Source organism: Sander lucioperca, chromosome 1 (genome assembly GCF_008315115.2).
Source record: "Sander lucioperca isolate FBNREF2018 chromosome 1, SLUC_FBN_1.2, whole genome shotgun sequence".
In the NCBI taxonomy this organism is placed as follows: Eukaryota; Metazoa; Chordata; class Actinopteri; order Perciformes; family Percidae; genus Sander; species Sander lucioperca.
This window is the reverse complement of record NC_050173.1, coordinates 53543040-53562835: the sequence shown is the minus strand read 5'-3', so window position 1 is coordinate 53562835 and position 19796 is coordinate 53543040. Positions and strand designations below refer to the sequence as shown.

Sequence of the window (19796 nt, the reverse complement as noted above, 5' to 3'; positions counted from 1 at the left end):
ACAAGAATCTAATATACAAATATAATACTCTTATATATATAATCATCTAAATTTGATTATATGATAATCATGCATTTTCATGCAACCGCATTTTTTTTTTTAATTTTCCTCCTGTTTGGGTTGGACAAACAATTTGTGGACTGTAACAACCAGATGTTTCTTTCTCTGGAGAGTGCTCTCCACCACTCGTGAATTTTCTCTTACCTAAGAGAAGAGCAAAAAAAAAATTATTAATTATTATTATTAATAGAAAATTTTCTGTGAATCCCAGAAATTGATGGGTACTAGCAAAATAAGAACAAATTGTAGATATGAACATACATTTGAGGAGACTTGTTCGTATATCGCTTCCTGCATGTGTCATATTTAATATTACATTATTATTTTTCAGCTAAGCAAAACACGATTGTGAAATTCCCTATCGTGACCATGGATGAGGGATTTGTATTTTCTGCAGAATCCATGACCATAAAAAAAAATGTGGCTTGGAGGCAAAGACTCAAAGGCAAATTTCTCTTGCTGATAACTGACGAACTTCCTCAAATCACTAATGAGCTACTTCCTCAAAGTGCTGTGTCACATTTAACAGGTCTGGGTTTTCTGTTCAGACATTTCAGTGTCCCATTTTATCCATATAGACCTCCAGCAGGTTCAGAAGAAACATACAGATAAACAGACAGAGTGTGTGTGTATGTGTGTACATCCAGGTATGCACTGTGTGTGTTTTTGAAGACTTGAGGACTTTTTGGACAGCATGTCTAGACAAGACAGGTGCCAGAAGAGTGTGTGTTTGTGTGTGTCACAACTGAATTACAACATCACTCCAGCCTTTTAAAGCTGAACCACCGCTTGCTTTATTATACAATTTAGGTAAAAGTTGAATTACATACATAATAAGGCATAATTAATTGTGTTCATTGTGTTAATGTATTGGCATAATTACAGCATTGATAGTATAAATGCATACAGGGAAAAGATTGGTATCAAGTCTGTGGGTGTGTGTGCAAGCCTGAACAGGTGTGTGCCTCAATCATATACATGGTTTGTTCCTAGACCAATCATCAGCCGAGTTGCCTGTTGACCATATAAGGACTAATGTGGGCTAAAGTGAGAGGAGAGGAGTGGGGGGGGGTTGGGTCGGATAGGTGTGGTCTGGGGAATTGTTCTCCAGAGGACCTGCCTAAAGCCACACACACTCTCTGACATAAATATACTCCCTGTTACACACTGATAAACACACCAGTGTCACAATTCAAACTTCGCACACGACCTTTCAAAATGCCACTGTTTTCTTTTTTCACCTGCCCAAGATCGAGGGAGAAAACACACACACACACACACACACACACACACACACACACACACACACAGAAGTTTGTGGCACTATCTTTGTGGGGACCCGTCATTGACATAATACATTCCCTAGCCCCTTACCCTAATCTTAACCATCACAACTAAATGCCTAACCTTAACCCTTACCCTCACCCTAACCATAACTTAATTCTAATCCTAATCATAAAACCAAGTCTTAACCCTCAAACAGCCCTTTAAACTTGTGGGGTCCAGCATTTTGGCCCCACAAAGCTGTCGGGACCCCACAAGTATACTGGACTCCTGGTCTTTGGGCCCCACGAATACAGTTAAACAAGAACTCACACACACACACACACACATTTTGAGAGTTGTCAGACTATTTTCCCTTTCCCAGTTTAGGAGGAAATATCCTAAAATATTTCTATTAATCATACTTTTTTTTTCCTGGACCACAATTGCAAGTTTCTCATATATTGTGAGATTTGGGTGATGGCATACAGTTGTTCCTTCTCTGAGAGGTACTGTAGGTGTGCATAATAAGGATTTAAAAATGCCCAGAATGGACAGCCTGAAAGACCTGGAATAATGGGAGAAGTGTAAAGCCAACAACAATGGGGAGTTTGATTCGCTTGGATGAAAGGCAAACACATCACAAAATAGTTTGTGTTCTGCAAGCTTGCAAAAAAACAACTCTGGAAGTGGCTTGGTCACAAGCATTCCTTTCTCCCACTCCTTTATGCAACATGAATGTACTGTATTAGAGTGGAGGTCATAGGTCAAACCTGTTCACAAAAACAGGATGTCATGGAACATACCCTAATTCTTTTAATACCTCTCCCATGCGTTGCTTTTTAACATTTCTTATGTAAAGTTCAAATAAACTCCAGTTTGCTGGGTTTTTACATTAAAAAAGTGCTTGTTTTCTTCTCTTTGAAGTTACTAAGTTACTTCCGGAGAGAAGAGGATAAACAAGTGCTAATGGCAGTGATGGGAAAAAACTAAAAAGGACTCCAGCTGCATGGGGTGGGTCACCAGTGTGTAGAAGGTTTTGTCACTAATGTTTTTTTTCCCCACTGGAAGGCACCCTGGAGGGCACTTGATCATTTTTTCACTTATTAGAGGGCAATTCATCTCGTTTTCTCCACTGGAAGGCTACTATAGAGGGCACTTCCTTATGTATTCTCCATTTAAGAGCACCCTATAGGGCGCTTTATCACATATCTCCACTGGAAGGGCACCCTGGAGGGCACATCCTCATGTTTTCTCCATTTAAGGGCACCATGGAGGATACTTCAACATGTTTTTTACCCACTGGAAGGGCACACATTAGAGCACTTCTTCACATTTTCTCCACTGGAACGTATCCTGAAAAACATATGTTTTCTCCTTTTAAAGGCCCACTAAAGGACACTTCATCACTTTTTCTTTACTGAAAGGGCACCCTGTAGGGCACTTCATCAGGTTATTCCATTAAAGGGGACCTAGAGGGCACTTCATCAGGTTGCCTTCGATGGAAGGGCACCCTAGAGGGCACTGCATCTTGTTTTATCCACTAAAAAGACAACCGGGTGGGCTCTTTTCCATTTAAGGGCAGCCTAGAGGGCACATCATCTTGTTTTCTCCATTTATGGGCACAATAGAGGGCACTTCATCATGTGTTATGTCATTGAAAGGGTGCACTAGAGGGCACATCATCATGTTTTCTCTGTTTAAGGGCACCCTACAGGGCACTTCTACCCGTTTTCTTCACTGGAAGGGCACCCTGTAGGATACTACATCATGTTTCATCTACCATAGGGGTATCCAAGATGTATGTCAGTCTGCACCCCCCCACCTGAGCAGCACCTAGCAGAAGTAGCAGAAAGATATGTCGATGGAAGTAGAGAAAAGGGGTATTACTGAAATTCTAAACTCTAGCAGAATAGCTGAAAGAAAAAGAAGAAGGTTGGCAAGTCAAGCTGCATATAGTAGCACAATCTACCTACGACTAGAGTTCATGGTCATTAACAGCTATAACTGGCATCAAGAAATGCTGATCCCACACACTGGAAAGAGCAAAAGATGAAAATTCCCAAGACCTCTCAAGTCATATTGGCTTGAGGTCTGGCCCACAGTCCTTTTACACCCACCAATAGTGTGTTACATCCTCTAATCACAGAAGTGCCATGCACTGTAATCACTTGGCTACCAATGTAAAAACATTGGCACTTTAGGTTATTTTAAGTCAATCTTAAATACATTGTCCTACTGTTGTGAATATACGGCTAGAGCACCAAATGTGGATTAATATATGACTGAAAATAGTCCCCAACAAATGCATTGTTTACTACAGTTAGAGTAGTCTCGCTTTGCCAGACCTTCCTCCACAGTGCTGCGGAGGAGGGTCTGGCTAGTCCACACAGCATTCCGGGATGGGAGAAAAACATGCTCTGGTTTATTAGCATTTCTTTAAACCAATCACAATCGTCTTGGGTGGTGCTAAGCGCCGGACTGAGCCACGGAGGCGCTGCAAAATAGTCTCGGGAAGGAACTTGTTTTAGTGGAATGTGTGTACGTTCAAAGGTTGTTTTAGTCGTGCAACAGAAAACTCAGATTGGACAGATAGTCTAGCTAGCTGTCTGGATTTACCCTGCAGAGATCTGAGGAGCAGTTAACCATAGTCCTCATAAATCCACCGGAGTTTAAAATTACCAAGAACCTGGAAGTTAACGGACATCCGGCGGAAAAGAGGGACATATGGCGGAATTCCCGGAGCAATCCCAGAAGTGGAACGTGATATAGACTGCAGTTTGAGTAACTTTCGCTAAAAAAGACTCCAGTGCCCAGATGTTTTAGGAAATGAAGTGTATATTTGTAACTCCTATTTTAAAGATTTACATCTTCGGTAGGAACCAATGGGCTTGGGGCTGAGTGCCACTGACAGGGTAGGAAAGTCTTAAGTAGTTGAGAAATGGACTATCAGAGTTGTCGGTTTTGGAGTCATCTCATTTATTGATAATATCAAAAAATATAAAATATTTACCATCATCCTTTAAATGTTGTTACAATATCAATTGTGTATAATGGAAAGCTATAACCCACTGGTATATCTAATACAATTGTACAGTCTGAAGGAAGATCAACCAGTAGATTAGTTGATAGAAAATGAATGTATTCTCCTAGCCTTACGTGAAGGGCTGTCATATGTCTCAACTATATACTAATCTTTATGCTGTTATGACATTACACCATTTCTTCACATGCTTATAAGTTTCAGCTAAGGTTAATTCAATTTTGACTAAATTGTTATCTGATAAGACATTGTACAGACAGTGTTCATGGCAGTGTATCGTAGCTTAATAGTTAACTAATGTTTATCTTGGTAAACACACACCACAAACAAACATGCGTACTTGCATGCACTTTTATAGAATATTAAAATGGATGGGAGTCGCACAGTATCAGCTTGTTCTGTGTTTCTGTGTGTGTGTTTGGTTTATGAGTCATAGAAGCATGTGTTTTAAAGGGTCCTGCCAAAACTGCACACAATGGTCAGTCTATTAGCGTGTCCGTCTTACTCTCTGTATCTGCCCTGTCTGTGGCTCTTTCTTTCAGTCTGTTTTCTTCCTATCCCTGTCTGTCTCCCACATATTGCTGAGAGGGAAGAGGAGCAGCCAACAATAGTGAATTGGCCAACAGTTTATTTGGCTTGTTGACATGCTATCAGTTATCACATGAGCCAGTTGTCAGCTTCCAGACTTGGTTAAGCACCGGCACACAAAATCCAAGGTCCTTCTGTTGCCGTGTTCACACAGTAACACCAATCATCAACTGTGGTCTCTGTTTCAATTTAATATTTAACTACATTAGTCACTGAAAATATGGTGTCTTCTCAGGACCATGTGGACAGGCTGACTGACATCTTCCTGACTCTCTTGTTCATTTTGTTGCACGTTAGTGGACAGTTTATTTGACAAGTGTAATTTAGCAAGCAAGCTCCTTCACTAACAGGACTATTAAGTTCACACCGTTTAATTAAGACACACATTTGTAGCCTACCATCGACTCTTGTCTTATAACTGACTGCTGACCATGATGCATGTCCCTCAAAGGCCAGCAGTTTGCTATTGGCCAATGGCTCAAATTAAAATGATAAAAGCTCTGCAGGGTTAACTTTGCCTCCCCAAGAAAACCCATACATCATGGCGATTCCACTGAAATTAATTGATTTCGGCCTCAAATTTAACTGTTATGAATGCAGATGTGACAGGACTGTGTGCTATTGTTGTTATTAGTACATTGGATTATAGTGACCTCATGTAATTCTCAGTTGTGCACTGCCCAGAGTTAACCTGAGCAGAGGTCTAATCAGTCCCAATAATGAAAGACCTGTCTGGGTGTTCAGGGCCTTAAGGCTTTGAGAACTTCTACTAACATTGCAAGAGCTGAACAATCTATTACAGTAATAGATTCTTAGATCACTTACGATTATCGATGAATCATTTCATTGCAAAGTGACATGTATTTGCTGGTGTAAGGAGTTTCTGCTTTTCTATTTTATCTATCTGTAAATGTAATAACTTTGGGGTTTGGACTTTTGGTTGGACATAACAAGACATCTGAGGACGCTCCCAGAACATGTGCTATGCGTTTCGCTCTATTTTATGTATTTGACATTTTAAAGATTCAGTAATCAATTCATTATTTTTTTTTAAACCAGCAGATTAATCAATAATAAAAATCAGCAGTTGTTGCAGCCCTTAACAACTCTGCTATATGACAAGCAATGGCAACAGCAAATTATGCTATTATATAATAACATTATTATATATTATTGAAAGTGACCTTTTCTTGGGGGTATTAATGTGTAAATGAGCACTTTTGTTTTTCTTTTTTTGTCTTTATTGGAGAGTTAATAGTGTAGAGAAAGAGAGGAAGGAACAAGGATTTATTTAAATATGTAATGTAATAAGTGAGATTTAATAAGTGAGATTTCCATGTGTTTTTTTATCATAAAGCAGGTCGAGGTGCTATATAAATACTGTGAAAGGGTCAAAACACTCAATCCACAGAGAAATGCACACAGCCCGTTTCCAAAAACTGTGCCTTTAAACGAGCCCTCAGGACTTCTGTACAGTTGTGATGTTACTATACTATATATAGTTAGAAAGTGCCGCTACAGTGCCGATACGGTCATTCCCCGGCTACAGTGATGGCGCAGAGGCGCAGAGAGTGCATAATGATGTGAAAGGAATGCTGACCAATCAGAAAAGACTGGGCTTTTTCGCGAGGGGGGCTTAAAGAGACAGGCGCTAAAACAGAGTGTTGGTGAATACAGTTATATTCAGACGTACAGTATGTGTTTTTGAACATTAAAGCATGAAGAATGAACCTGAAAATGAGCAGAATATGGGACCTTTAAAGGATAAACCCAGGGTAGTTTAACAGAGCACACTCACATTAACCATCTAGCTCAACCAAATCTGGAAAAAAAACACATACTTGAATAAAGAGATAAAGTCTGGCATTTAGAGGGGCTGACATTTTTTAAACATTAAGAGTTAAATTTCAGCCCCAAGCTATGTAAGACATAACTTCATAACTAGTTGATGTCTGCTGCCTCACCCTTTTTGGGGCCCAATTTCTTAATTCATGAAGTAAATATTGTTCTATTTATATTGTGGTCTTTACTTGGTGATAATACTGTACCCACCTTTTACATTTTGTATCACTGCAGAAGACTAATGTAACAATGTCAGTAATCAAGCAGTGGAACAGGTTAAAACAATCAGATGCCAGTGAGCAAGTGCAGGACACTTAACTATACAAATTTGAATCCAAACACACCAGTGTTATCCCCAGAAAAATGGGTGGCAAACAGAAAAGTCAAGACTTTATTGAAAGATCTTCCTGTGTCTTGGCCACAGCGGAGGAATGTACTCTGACAAGATTCAGCACATCACTCCAGGGAGGGAGATAATAGAGGAGAGGGAAGAGGAAAAGGGGGGAGGGATAGGAAGGCAATGTATGAGGAGAGTAGGAATGAGAGGAGGAGGAGGAGGAAGCAAGGAGGAATTCCTGCGTGTAGGGACTGGTAACAGCAGCAGAGCTCCAACAGTTCACAAAGTTACACTCACTGATAAAGCATGTTTGCCGAATGAATAATGTGTAATCCGCTGCAGATCACTATTTGAACACAATCTACCTAACCTTGCCTGATGGTTTTCTAATCTTAGGTTGACATGATGCGTTCAATTGTTAACTGGCTTTTGTGTAAAATGTGCAGGTACATTATTATTAATTTACCTCTAAACTTGTCATATATCTGTATATAGTCTTACAGTGGCATGTGTGACTACATAGTATGTTACAGACTTGAGCTGAATGTCAAATAGTATTTACCAATAAGGTTCATAAAGTAGCAGATGGGTGAGACTGTTTTGAGGTACAATAAAATACTGAACTCAATAAAACGTTGCTCAGTTGCTAACTTAGATGTAGAGTTTCAGTACTACTGTACTGAACTCGTTTATAGCAAAAACAAAAAGAAGGCCAAAAATCATAAGCAGCTCATTCAAAATAAAGATTTCTAGCCCTCCTTCTGGGTATCATCTCTTTAACTTGGTGCCATCTTGGCTACAGTAATGGCCCTGACACAAAAACCCGACGGCTGACCATCGGCAGAAAAGGCAGTCGGACTAATCAGTCGGCTCCCCGAGGTCCAAAAAGTGCCTCGGAACACAATGAAGCGACGCCGTCTTCTTCTACGTTCTGAGCGTGCGCGAGACGTAATACAAAAAATGACAACGCGTCACGTGGGTCTGGCTTCTCCAGCCGATAGTAATGGTGGATTGTTCGAAATACGAGCTCGTATTTTATGAAAATAGTTCACTGAAACGTGTTTCTGAAAACATTTTAAGCGAGAAACAGGCCATGCAGTTGCTGAATCTGTCTTCATTTCAGATCGACAAAGGTCAGTTTAAAAGATTTTGGTCAAATTTTGAGAGGCGTGCGTCATCGTCTCATCCCGCTCGTTATTTCCGGGTTAGCACTCCACCAATCTGATTGGAGTGGAGTGAGTCCGACTGCCCACCACCCGACCCAGCATGTAAGGACGGCCAAAATGACGGCCGACAGCTCCTCCAACGGACGACGGCACAGAACACACCGAACAGACTCGAGTCACTGACCTCGCCAGACTGTCCGACGGCCGATTATCGGGTTGGTGTGTCAGTCCATAGGCCTATATAAAAAAATTTGCCTTAAGATAACACTTAAGGCCCATTTTTTTAGGCCTACGGTTTCTGCTTGAAATTGAAAAAAACAATAAAATAGTTTGTAGGGGTTTCAACTTAAACAAATAACAATGCTGAGCGGAATTATCCGTGGAGGTCTCCTCCTCTTTAAAACAAACAGACCTGGTGATTTAAAACAGGTAAAAACACTTCAAATAAAGCAATTTCACATTAAAAATTAATGTTTCTCCAATGGTATTCGTCATGTTGGCGGAGGGGCTACAAGCTGAGCTGCCGCTAGCTCAGTTCCTCTCGTTTCTCTGATAACTAAAGATCCAGACGTCTCATGACTAAAATCCTTTATCCGGTTAAATATGCAATTAAAAACGAAAAGTAGCTTCAAACTGGATAAGTCAATTTATGAGTCAATATGACGCCACTGACAGGCGATGGCGACCAAATGTGTGCTTGATTAAAATGACAGATTTCTCTGGGTTTGAACATTATTGGACACATTTGAATAATGTAAGTAGGCCTACACAACTCAACAACATATAGGCCTAGGTCTAGTCATTTTTAGACATATTAAATCTTTAAATGTATTTAAACTAACAACAGAGGGAAACTAATGCTTTGTCATAACTAGAATTGGAAGCACATATGTTGGTTGAAGTAAAAAGAATAATTGATATAGATCACTTTTCAATTACCGTATTTGAATTATAACTTTGACTGTAAAGGAATCATGTGTCCACCTTCAAAAACACTTTTTAACCAATGGAATTGTTATACACCGAGCCATTCAGCTAATTAAGCTAGTGCATGAGTTTTTTAGCAACACATTCTCACTCCCATCGCGTTGTTATTGACGCTAAACGTCTCCTTTAGCGTCATAGCTAAACTTGCTTTATCTAAACGCACTTGGTCGGGACTATTGGCGTCAGTTAGGTTAAGGAAAAGGTCGTGGGTGGGCTTACGTTTCCATGACACTCGGAACAAGAACGGGACGGTTGGGTTTAGGAAAAGAAGAACGGGACGGTTGGGTTCAGGAAAAGAAGAATGGGACGGTTGGGTTTAGTAAAGTCCTGTGTTGTTTGACACATCCACCACCCCAACCAACCTCCCTTTGCGAATTTTCGCCCTTTCATACTACTCGCTACAGTTGTCGTTATGTCATCTTTAAACGCCGTGTAGCTGCTGCTCTTCCCGGTGCGTTCTACACACACACGCTGAAGGGTGCTTTTTGCGCCATCAACGCTGACAGCCACTGACCAAACGTCCGTATTTTACGAGTTTGGAGTGAGAACGGGTTGGTTTTTGCATTAATATTGGTTAGCATCAGCATAACAATTGGCTATAAAGCTAGCAATTTTAGAAAACTGTTTCCATTTTCTCTTTCCGTTTTATTATATCTTTAAGGAAAAATCTGTTAAAAACACTTAGCTATTGTTCCCCCACTCCAAAACAATGCTATTAAATGCCAGTCGCCACCCTAGACTGTATAAAAGGTGTCCACATAGAATGTTTATGCTTTCTTGCTAAGTGGTCAGACATGACTGCTGTTAGCAGGAAGGCGGAGGAAGGTTGGTTATAGGAAAGGAGTGGCGCGGAGGGGCGGAGCGGTTCTCCTTACCGGGCGGTGTCAGCTGGAGAAAACGGGACAGAGGAGCAGTGAGAGGCTGACACAGGAGGGATTCATTTCCCCGGCTGATTGTTCTGACTGCACCAGCGGACTCCAGGTAAGAGGAAGGAGCGTTTTAGGGCGTTTTCTCATGACTCAGGAGGAGAAGTGTGTTAGGCTTACTGAGTATCCTCGAGCAGTAAATAGGATTTGTGGCACAGAGCTGTTCTTCCATTCACCACCTTATCTCAGGATATGTAAAGAGATGTGAATAAAAATAACATTTACTTAGCTCAAAATGGGCAGTGTTTGTGAGTAGCATATGACAAAAGCTAGTTTGGACACTTGAAATACTATTTTCTCCCCACAAACAATTTTCCAGTGAGCGTTATTTAATGGTACCACATGTACAAATGCTAAAATGCACATTTTATACATTTTTTGTTAGGCTACCATTTTAGGAATAGTCTATCAATATGCCTATATTATGATGAATGTTATGTTTTAAATTTGCAGTATGCTATCCAATTTATTATGGAAAAGCTTATAGCTGGTATTTCTAAAAAAATACATGTATTTTGTATAGAATGTGTCAAGACGATGCCAATTTCATTTATTACTTGCAGCGTATTGTATAAAATACATGGCCATTTCAATTTGAATAACACGTATTATAATATATATATATATATATATATATATATATATATATATATATATATATATATATATATATATATATATATATAGGCCTAGCCTATATTATCTGAAGGTTACATTTTTCCTCAATGAATATTTTTCTAAATGGAAAATACTGGGGTGTGAGTGGCAGACAGCATGTGTCAAGATGAATGGAGATATGAACTGCATGTCAGTCTAAACACAGACATACGTGTGTGTGTGTGTGTGTGTGTGTGTGTGTGTGTGTGTGTGTGAATAATTGGCTGTGTGTGATTGATGACTGAATATTTTTCTTATCAGTACAACTTGGTGCTGTTAATATGTTTTATAAGGACAGAGAAGACTTCATTTGTTAGGCTAACTTTATTAGTTGGTATTTTTCCACCATTGTGTGATCATGCACACTTTTCTGTGATTGTCAGAATAATATTGGCATAAACAGACCTCTAATCTACCTCTATTTTCATAAACTAACCCAGAAAATATAGCAAGGACAGCCCTTACAAGCAATGTATGTTCTTTCTGAAGCAGTGACATCTTGTGGCGTTACATTTTTTTTTTAATTTTTTCTGTAATCCAACAATTCTGCATGCACAGTTATTTCACAGTGAAAAGTTACAATTATAATATTAGGTAAATCACCACTGGTGAAATCAGTAACTATTGGGTTAAGGTCTTCAGTATCTGTGATCATGAGGAGGATACTGTCTGATTTGTGTATACAGGCCTGTTTTGCATTCATTATTCAAATAACTTTGGAAATAGATACTGACATTATGTGTTATCTGACCACTAGTTATCTGACCACATTTTTACTATTTTATTTGGAGAGTCTAAATAAAACTCATTTTGTTTCAAGGGCTTTTGGAAACATTGGTGGCCCTGTGATTGCCGGCCTGCCTGTGTCTGTGTGAGTGTCTGTCTGACTATGCAACCGCCATATTTGCATGTTTGTGCTCAAGCATTGCCTATTTGTTTATTCGCCAATGCTCTAACACGGCCAAGGCACGCATGTGTGAGACACCCAGAGAGGAATCCTGAATGAACATGAGTGAATTTTGATGTGGAAATGTGTGATCTTTAAGTTGGTTTTGGATTTCTCATCTTTTAACTGATGTCTAAACAGAGAAAAGTAGTATTTTGTTAGATTTTCCCAACATCGATTAGAGATGAGAGATCAGGTCTCTTTTTCTATATGGTGTATTCAGTTAGATGCCATTGATTTCTCAGGCTAATAAGGCTGGATTTGTCTGGATGGCTTTGGCTTCCTAGGCTTGTATGGATTGTCTGTAGATGTAATAAATCAAGTTGCCATATCTTCTTGCCTCAGCTTGCAGGGCTCTGCTCTCTGCAGCAGAAAGCTCTCTCTCAGATTAAATCATATACAGGCTTCTCTTAATACTGTGGCTGTACAGTATATAAAGGCTAATATTTTCTATAACATTATCTGATGTGTTGTGTGATACATTAAGCTGCCCTGCTACTACAGAGCCCTGCTTTTTGCTCCTATAAGCGTCATCCAAGCCTAAAATCTAATTAGGATTTATCCAATCTGTGGCAGTTTCACAGAATCGCCAACAAATTCCGTGATGGGCCCACGGAACAATTCCGTGAAATTAACACGGCCCCTTAAAATTCTGTGATGGGCCCACGGAACAATTCTGTGAAATGAACACAGCCCCTTAAGTTAAGGAAAAGGTCGTGGGTAGGCTTACGTTTCCATGACACGCGGGACAACAACGGGACAGTTGGGTTTAAGGAAAACAATAACGGGACGCAGGACAACAATGGGATGGTTGGGTTTAGGAAAAGAAGAACGGGACGGTTGAGTTTAATAAAAGAAGAACGGGACAGTTGGATTTAGTAAAAGAAGAAAGCAGCAGTTGAGTTAAGGAACCTTGAACGCGGGACACAATCCCCGGTCTCCTGGGTGAAAGTCTTGTGTTGTTTGACCCATCCACCAACCCAACCAACCTCCCTACGCGGATTTTTGGGCTTTCATACTAGGGCTGCACGATATGAGGAAAAGCTGCTATGTGCGATAACATTGTTTAATATTGCGATGACGATATGACTTGCGATAAATATTCAAATGTGAATGTTAGCTATACTGTTCCCATGTCTTAGTGCTTTAATAGGTTCTTTGCGAACCTAAACATTGAATAGCCTATTCCCACTGAATAAAGAAATCAAATAGATCATTTTTTACATGCTTTTATTGAACAAATTACACATAAATGCGGCATTATAACTAAATCTTTTAAACTGACCTTTGTTGCTCTGAAATGAAGACAGATTCAGCAACTGCATGGCCGATTTCTTGCTTAAAATGTTTTCAGAAACACGTTTCGGTGAACTATTTTAGTACAATATGAGATCGTATTCTGAACGAGATGCCATGACAGTATTGTGAATTTCTGGAGAAAAAAGAACCACGTGACGCGTTCGTCCAATCAGCTGCCGGTTTTCATTTTCTGTGAAATAATCAGACTGTTAATGGAAACAATACAGAGCAGCGCCGCCTGCTGCTATGGAGACGTATTACGCTTTGCGTCGTCTCAGTGTGTAAACTGTTTTCCCTTATTCATCGTGTCAGGCTGTCTGTTGCGATGTGTTCATCGCGCTAGTTCATATCGCGATGACGATGAAAATTCGATGTATCGTTCAGCCCTATTTTATACTACTCACTACCGTAGTCGCTCTTAATGCTACATCATCTTCTCATTGACTTTACTTTGGCATTGTTTTCCGTGGTGGCCATACAGAATTTTCACACATTCCGTGCCACCACCACGTAATGCGCTGTTAACAGTTTGTGATCATTTCACGGAATTCTGTGAGACCAGACTGGATTTAAGGCCCGGACGCACAGAGCCGATAATCGGCCGTTGGACAGTCTAGCGAGGTCAGTGACTCGAGTCTGTTCGGTGTTTTCCGTGCCGTCGTCTGTCCGAGGGGCCATCGTCCTTCATTTTGGCCGATTTGGCATGTATAATCAGCGGGGCGGGCACTGCCAGCAGTCGGACTTAAATGAGCCATCTCATTGGTAGAGTGCTAACCCGGAAACGTGGAGCGGAATGAGCGTGACTAGAGTCTCTCAAATTCTGACGAAAAACTGACCTTTGTTGATTGGAAATGAAGACCGATTCAGCAACTGCATGGCCTATTTCTCTCTTAAAATGTTTTCAGAAACACGTTTCGGTGAACTATTTTAGTACAATATGAGATCGTATTCTGAACAAGCCGCCATGACAAGACCCACGTGACGCATTCGTCCAATCAGCTGCCGGTTTTCATTTTTGGGCGACAATACAGATTAGCGCCGCCTGCTGTTATGGAGACGTATTATGTCTCGTCGCTTTGGTGTGTTCCGAGGCACTTTTTTGACCAATTTGGGGAGACTGAGACTGATCAGCCCAACTGCCTTTTCTGCAGATGTTTGACTGTCGGCTCTGTGTGTCTGCACCTTTATCTATTACTGAAGGGATCTCCGTGCCAAAAAAAATTTAATTCGGCTATCTCAAATCATTATCAGGTTGTTGTTTCTGAACAGACACATTGCTTTTTATGTTTTTGGATGCCAAAATGCCATTCACATCCATTGTATTTGGGTGGTAGAGAGGGTCTCAATTAGCATGACATCGTCATACTCAGATTCTAGTCAGAATGTGAACTCCCCGACCTCGAATGTCGTGGGCGGGTCTAAGTTCGGCTGGCATCCAGGCTAGGTCTCAAAATGTAAGCAAAATGGACAACATCATTGTGATTTCCATTTGCAAATGAAAAGTATGAATTTTTGTGATACCACAAGCTTATGCGGATTATATGATACATGTCTTTGTTGTAGAGAGAGCTATTACATATACAGTAGCTGTAACATAAATAGCTATCTACTTAATCTATAATACAAACCTTTTACACCCTCCAATACAGAATCATATTACTCCAAAGGCATTCTACATACTATACTATACTATAAGGGTCTCTAGGCTAACTGTAATGCTAAATGGCTCTTTGCATAATAGATCAAGATATTGTTCCTGAGAGCTAAGAGCTATGCTGTTAAGAAGTATGGCTCCAGGCTGACCCAAGCATCTAACAGGAAATAAACGAGAGACACGCCCACTAAGCGAGAGAAAATACATCTCAAAGCAGTTGCACACAGTTTCACACCGTTCTGAGGAAACATGTCGTTCAACATGGAAACTGTAGCAACACGGTTCACATCGTTTTGAGATTGAACTTGCCCCAGGCTCCACCCTCTGCCCCATCTTTTGTTTGACTAGGAAGTGAACTCAGCAGCCAGGTAATTTAAAGACTGGAGGTGCTTCTCATGTCGCTTAAATTGCCTCCTCGAATCCTCCACTTGCCTCCCTTCCTAGAGGAAATCATGGGAGGAAAGAGGCAACGGGCAAATGTGTTTTAGAAGGAAAAGACGTCCTTTTCCTTGCGAGAAGGTTGTTTTTGTGTATCCTCGCCTATAGCTCCTCCATGATAACTCCTCGATGCTCGCTCCTCGGTCATCAGGGCAGAAATAAGAGCTTTGAGACGGCCTACACCGAGGAGGGACAGAACAACTTCCGGTTCAGCCGAGGACCGAGGAGTCGAGGAGCTAGGGCTGGGCAGTATATCAATATTATATCGATATCGTGATATGAGACTAGATATAGATTTTGGATATCGTAATATCGTGATATGACATAAGTGTTGTCTTTTCCTGGTTTTAAAGGTTCTGAACTTACCAGACTGTTCTAGCTGTTCCATTATTTGCCTTTACCCACTTAGTCATTATATCCACATTATTGATGATTATTTATCAGAACTCTCATTGTGTGAATATTTTGTGAAAGCGGCAATAGTCAACACTACAATATTGTTGCGGTATCGATATCGAGGTATTTCGTCAATAATATCGTGATATTTGATTTTCTCCATATCGCCCAGCCCTACGAGGAGCTATCAAATAAGCGACATGAGAAGAACCCAAAGAGAAATTAATTTATATACAATTAAATCATCTAGCAGCATGACAAAGCATTTTAACTAAATGTGTGTTCTTTATCTAGAAACAGTGCATGTCTAGGTGCTAATAAAGAAATTCTAAACCAAACAAACTATTGTCTTTTATGTACTTTTATTATGGCGAAATAAAGCTTCTTAAAGCATTGAAGCTTTCCAGCAAATTGGTTCGCATAAGGGATTATTTCAAACCATCATCACAAAACCACCAGTTGGTCAAAGAATGTCTAACAGGCAGACATATCACAGATGAGCTCAACCATCTGTATTTTGCGCTAGTAAAGGCTTGGGAATAATGACTGTCATCAATGAAAATATAATGTTCGTGCCGGACAGATGATCAACAGTAACGTAATCAACCACGTCACCAAAGAGCGCTTGGGTTGAATTTGTTTACAACAAAGATGGCTGCCGCTGGAGAATTGAGATGTGTAGATTCCACCATCGCGTCTGTTATAGAAGATATCGACAGCGCATTCATTTTAAAATTGGAACAGAGAACCGCGATCAGGGCATTTGTCGATCGGAAAGATGTTTTTGCCGTCCTTCCTACGGGATTCGGCAAAAATTTAATTTATCAGCTGGCCACAGTTTACTGTAGAGCAGCGGCTCTCGAAAGTTAAACTGGCTCTCACAACTGTGCATACACCATACAGAAGCAAAATGGATTCACTCCCATCTTGCGAATCAAGTTAACTCGTTTACAATTCGCTACGTGATTCTAACATCGCTACACTACAGGAAGATGCTCTTCCTCAGCATGCAAAGTTGGCAACAATATTATGAGAATATGAAAAAGCACCAATGTGGCCAAATGACAATCATCAATACACAGGAGCTCTTAACATCAACCACATTTGACCCTGATGACTGAGATTAATCTATACAGCTAAAAAGAAAACTTTTCACAGGGGACTTATGTGAAATAATATTTATTGAAAAACACTATCCTATAATTTTAGCACGCAATCAGGTAACCAATCATCTCAAACGTTTCATTTGTTTGCCTCAATTAAATTGAAGCGCTGCATATCATTTGATGCTAAGGTATAACGTATAATGTGTAAAGAGTTCACGTTGTATAACAGCACCTAAATGCAGCTGCTGTATTATTTTATAGGTGTCAGCATGTCGACAAACATCAGCGCCGAGGAGATGGCGGAGATGAGGGAGGCTTTCCAGAAAGTGGGTAAGTAAAAATGTATGTGTGCGGATATTGCAGACACCCATCAAGACAATGATGGATTAGTCAATCATGTTTGAAGTGGGTGAAAGCAGCTGACAAACACATGTGTGCACCATCTGACGGACACATGTTTATCTTGGAAGTTATGTAAAGAAATTAAAAACCTTTAATGCGCCCACATTTAAGTTATGGCTTAAAGGAATAGTTTGACATTTTGGAAATTGTGCTTATTGTAAGCTTAGCTTCCAAATTTCAGCAGCAGACATGACTGGTATCAATCATCTCATCTAACTCTTGGTAAGAGAGCGAATAAATGTTTCTCACAAAATTAGTTAGTTGAGTTGTTTCAAAGGACAAGCAGTCTCATATCTATTCAATATCTCTCCCAAAATCTGTCTGGACAGTATATCGCTCTTTTCAGTATTATTTTTTCCGCAACGACAATAGAACATCTTTCTGTACACAAGATGCTGTAAGTCAACATATCGTAGTTCTACTCTAGATGTCATAGTCTTGTCAGGTTTTCTTGAATGTGCTGCAGAGCTTCATTTTAATCAGTGTGTTATCATAGGGATATTGCAGCCATTTAGTATTGGCTTTAGAAGAAGTTGGGGGACTTGTGAGAGACAGTAAAAAAAAAAAAAACAGAAAAAATTTAAAAATTAGAGGTCTGAGGTATCTTGACCTTTAGTCCAGAGTATGTGTCGAACTCCGAAACTCCAATAAACACATCTTTTAAACTCCGTGCCCCCAATTAATCCAGATTTGAGAATAGTTTATACTCAATTGTAAACAGTTATGAGCACATGTAAATTTGACAAGCTGAGAGGCAAACGTTGAATCTAGTCCTACCAGACTCCTGGTGTTTAGAATTAGCAAATGTAAAACTTGTCATGAAGATACTGACTGAATCCTAGATAGGGTCGGATCAATCGGAAATGGAGAAGAGCAGCATGGGATCCAACTAAAATATTGCTTGCAATTGGGTGACTGGGTGGCCTAGTGGTGGAGCACGCACAGACCTATATGTGGAGGCTTGGTCCTTGGTGTAGAGGCCGCGGTTTGATTCCGACCTGCGGCACTTTTCCTGCGTGTAATTCTCCCTCTTTTCCGTTTCATGTCCAAGCTGTCACAAAAGTAGAGGCCTAGATGCCAAAAAAATAACCTTTGAAATATTGCTTGCTTATTTCCCTCCCTTCTTCCCCGTCCCTCTTGCCTCCACCGCACTTCTCTAGATTCGGATGGCAATGGGTACATCGTCTCCTCTGAACTCGGCGATCTCTTCCGCGAGGCGGGCTGTCCTTTGCCCGGATACCAGATCAGAGAACTGCTTCAGAAGCTGGACAGAGACAACGACAGCCGGATCAACTTTGATGAGTTCACGGCTGTAGGTAACTCTAACTAACTAACTAACACTAACTAACTAACTAACTAATGTTGCCGGATGTCTGTCACCTTCTGCTATCTTTGTGTTGGCATTCTAAACTCCGATGGATTTATGAGGACTGTAGTTAACTGCTCCTCAGATCTCTGCAGGGTAAATCCAGACAGCTAGCTAGACTATCTGTCCAATCTGAGTTTTCTGTTGCACAACTAAAACAACTTTTGATGTACACGTTCCACCAAAAGAAATTCCTTCCCGAGGCTATTCTGCAACCGCACCGTGGCCTGCTGCCGGTGCTTAGCCCCTTCCAAGACATTTGCGATCTGTTAAAAGAAATGCCAATAAACCAGAGCACGTATTTCACCCATCCCAGAATGCTGTGTGGACTAGCCAGACCCTCCTCCGCTTCTCCGCAGAGCTGCGTAGGAAGGTCTGGCAGAGCGAGACAAGTGACTGACTAACTTTAATAATCAGTATCTCAAAGGATCAGTGTGTAGGATTTAGTGGCATCTAGTGGTGAGGTTGCAGATTGCAACCAACTGAATACCCCTTCCCTCACCCCTCCCCAGTACTAGAATAATAATAATAATAAACTTTATTAATATAGTACCTTTTAAAAACAATAGTTTACAAAGTGCTTTGGCAGAAGAAACAAAAACTCAAATCAATACACATATATACACCATTGTAACAATGAAAATATATATATTTTTAATTTATTTATATTATTAATTTATGTACATTACCAAAGCGACTTCCAATAAGTGCATTCAACCATAAAGGTACAAACTCCAAACAGCAAGAATCACATAGAAGTACTTCAGCTTCTAATAAGCCAAACTACAAAGTGCCACATGTGAGTGAATTTTCTTTTTTAATTACTATCATCTTCTTAGCCAAGGTGCAGTCGGAAGAGATATGTTTTTAGCCTGCGGCGGAACGTGTAGACTTTAAGCTCTCCTGATGTCAATGGGGAACTTGTTCCACCATTTAGGAGCCAGGTCAGCAAACATTGGGATCGGGATTTCGTTGAGTAATTAGTAGGGGTGACCCTGAATAGTCGAATATTCACTGCTTCGATGGAAAGAACGTGATTCCGACTGCCAGTCTCACAGTTGAATCTTCGCAGCGCCATGAAGTCCAGTTCAGACCAAAGATTCTGGACCAGACATGAAAACCTGCCAGTTTACACCAATGCAACGAGATGAAATGGTGCGTTTTTATCCTTTAGACGGTAACGCGACGATGGAGCATTTTTAAAATTTCCACTCTGGAGGGTGGTTTCACTTTTTTGCGTTTTTAAGCCCCAAAAACGCCGTTGCTGTCTAAACGAAAGGCAAATCTGATAAAATATTTTGTCTTTTTCCCCCTTGAGCG

General features: G+C 40.4%; 1 protein-coding gene across 3 annotated transcripts in view; it reads left to right on the top strand.

The window, feature by feature from the left end:
• Positions 1–10137: 10137 nt before the first annotated feature.
• LOC116036572 (plastin-3-like) overlaps positions 10138–19796 on the top strand; it is a 27578-nt gene continuing 17919 nt past the window's right edge. For all 3 annotated transcript variants that reach the window (XR_004898465.1, XR_004898464.1, XM_031280140.2), the window contains exons 1-3: positions 10138–10267; positions 16970–17038; positions 18271–18422. Coding sequence is in view for 1 of the 3 variants with exons in the window: in XM_031280140.2 (XP_031136000.1) it covers positions 16978–17038; positions 18271–18422 (213 nt within the window). In the remaining 2 variants the exon portion in view is untranslated. The remainder of the gene's footprint in view (positions 10268–16969; positions 17039–18270; positions 18423–19796) is intronic.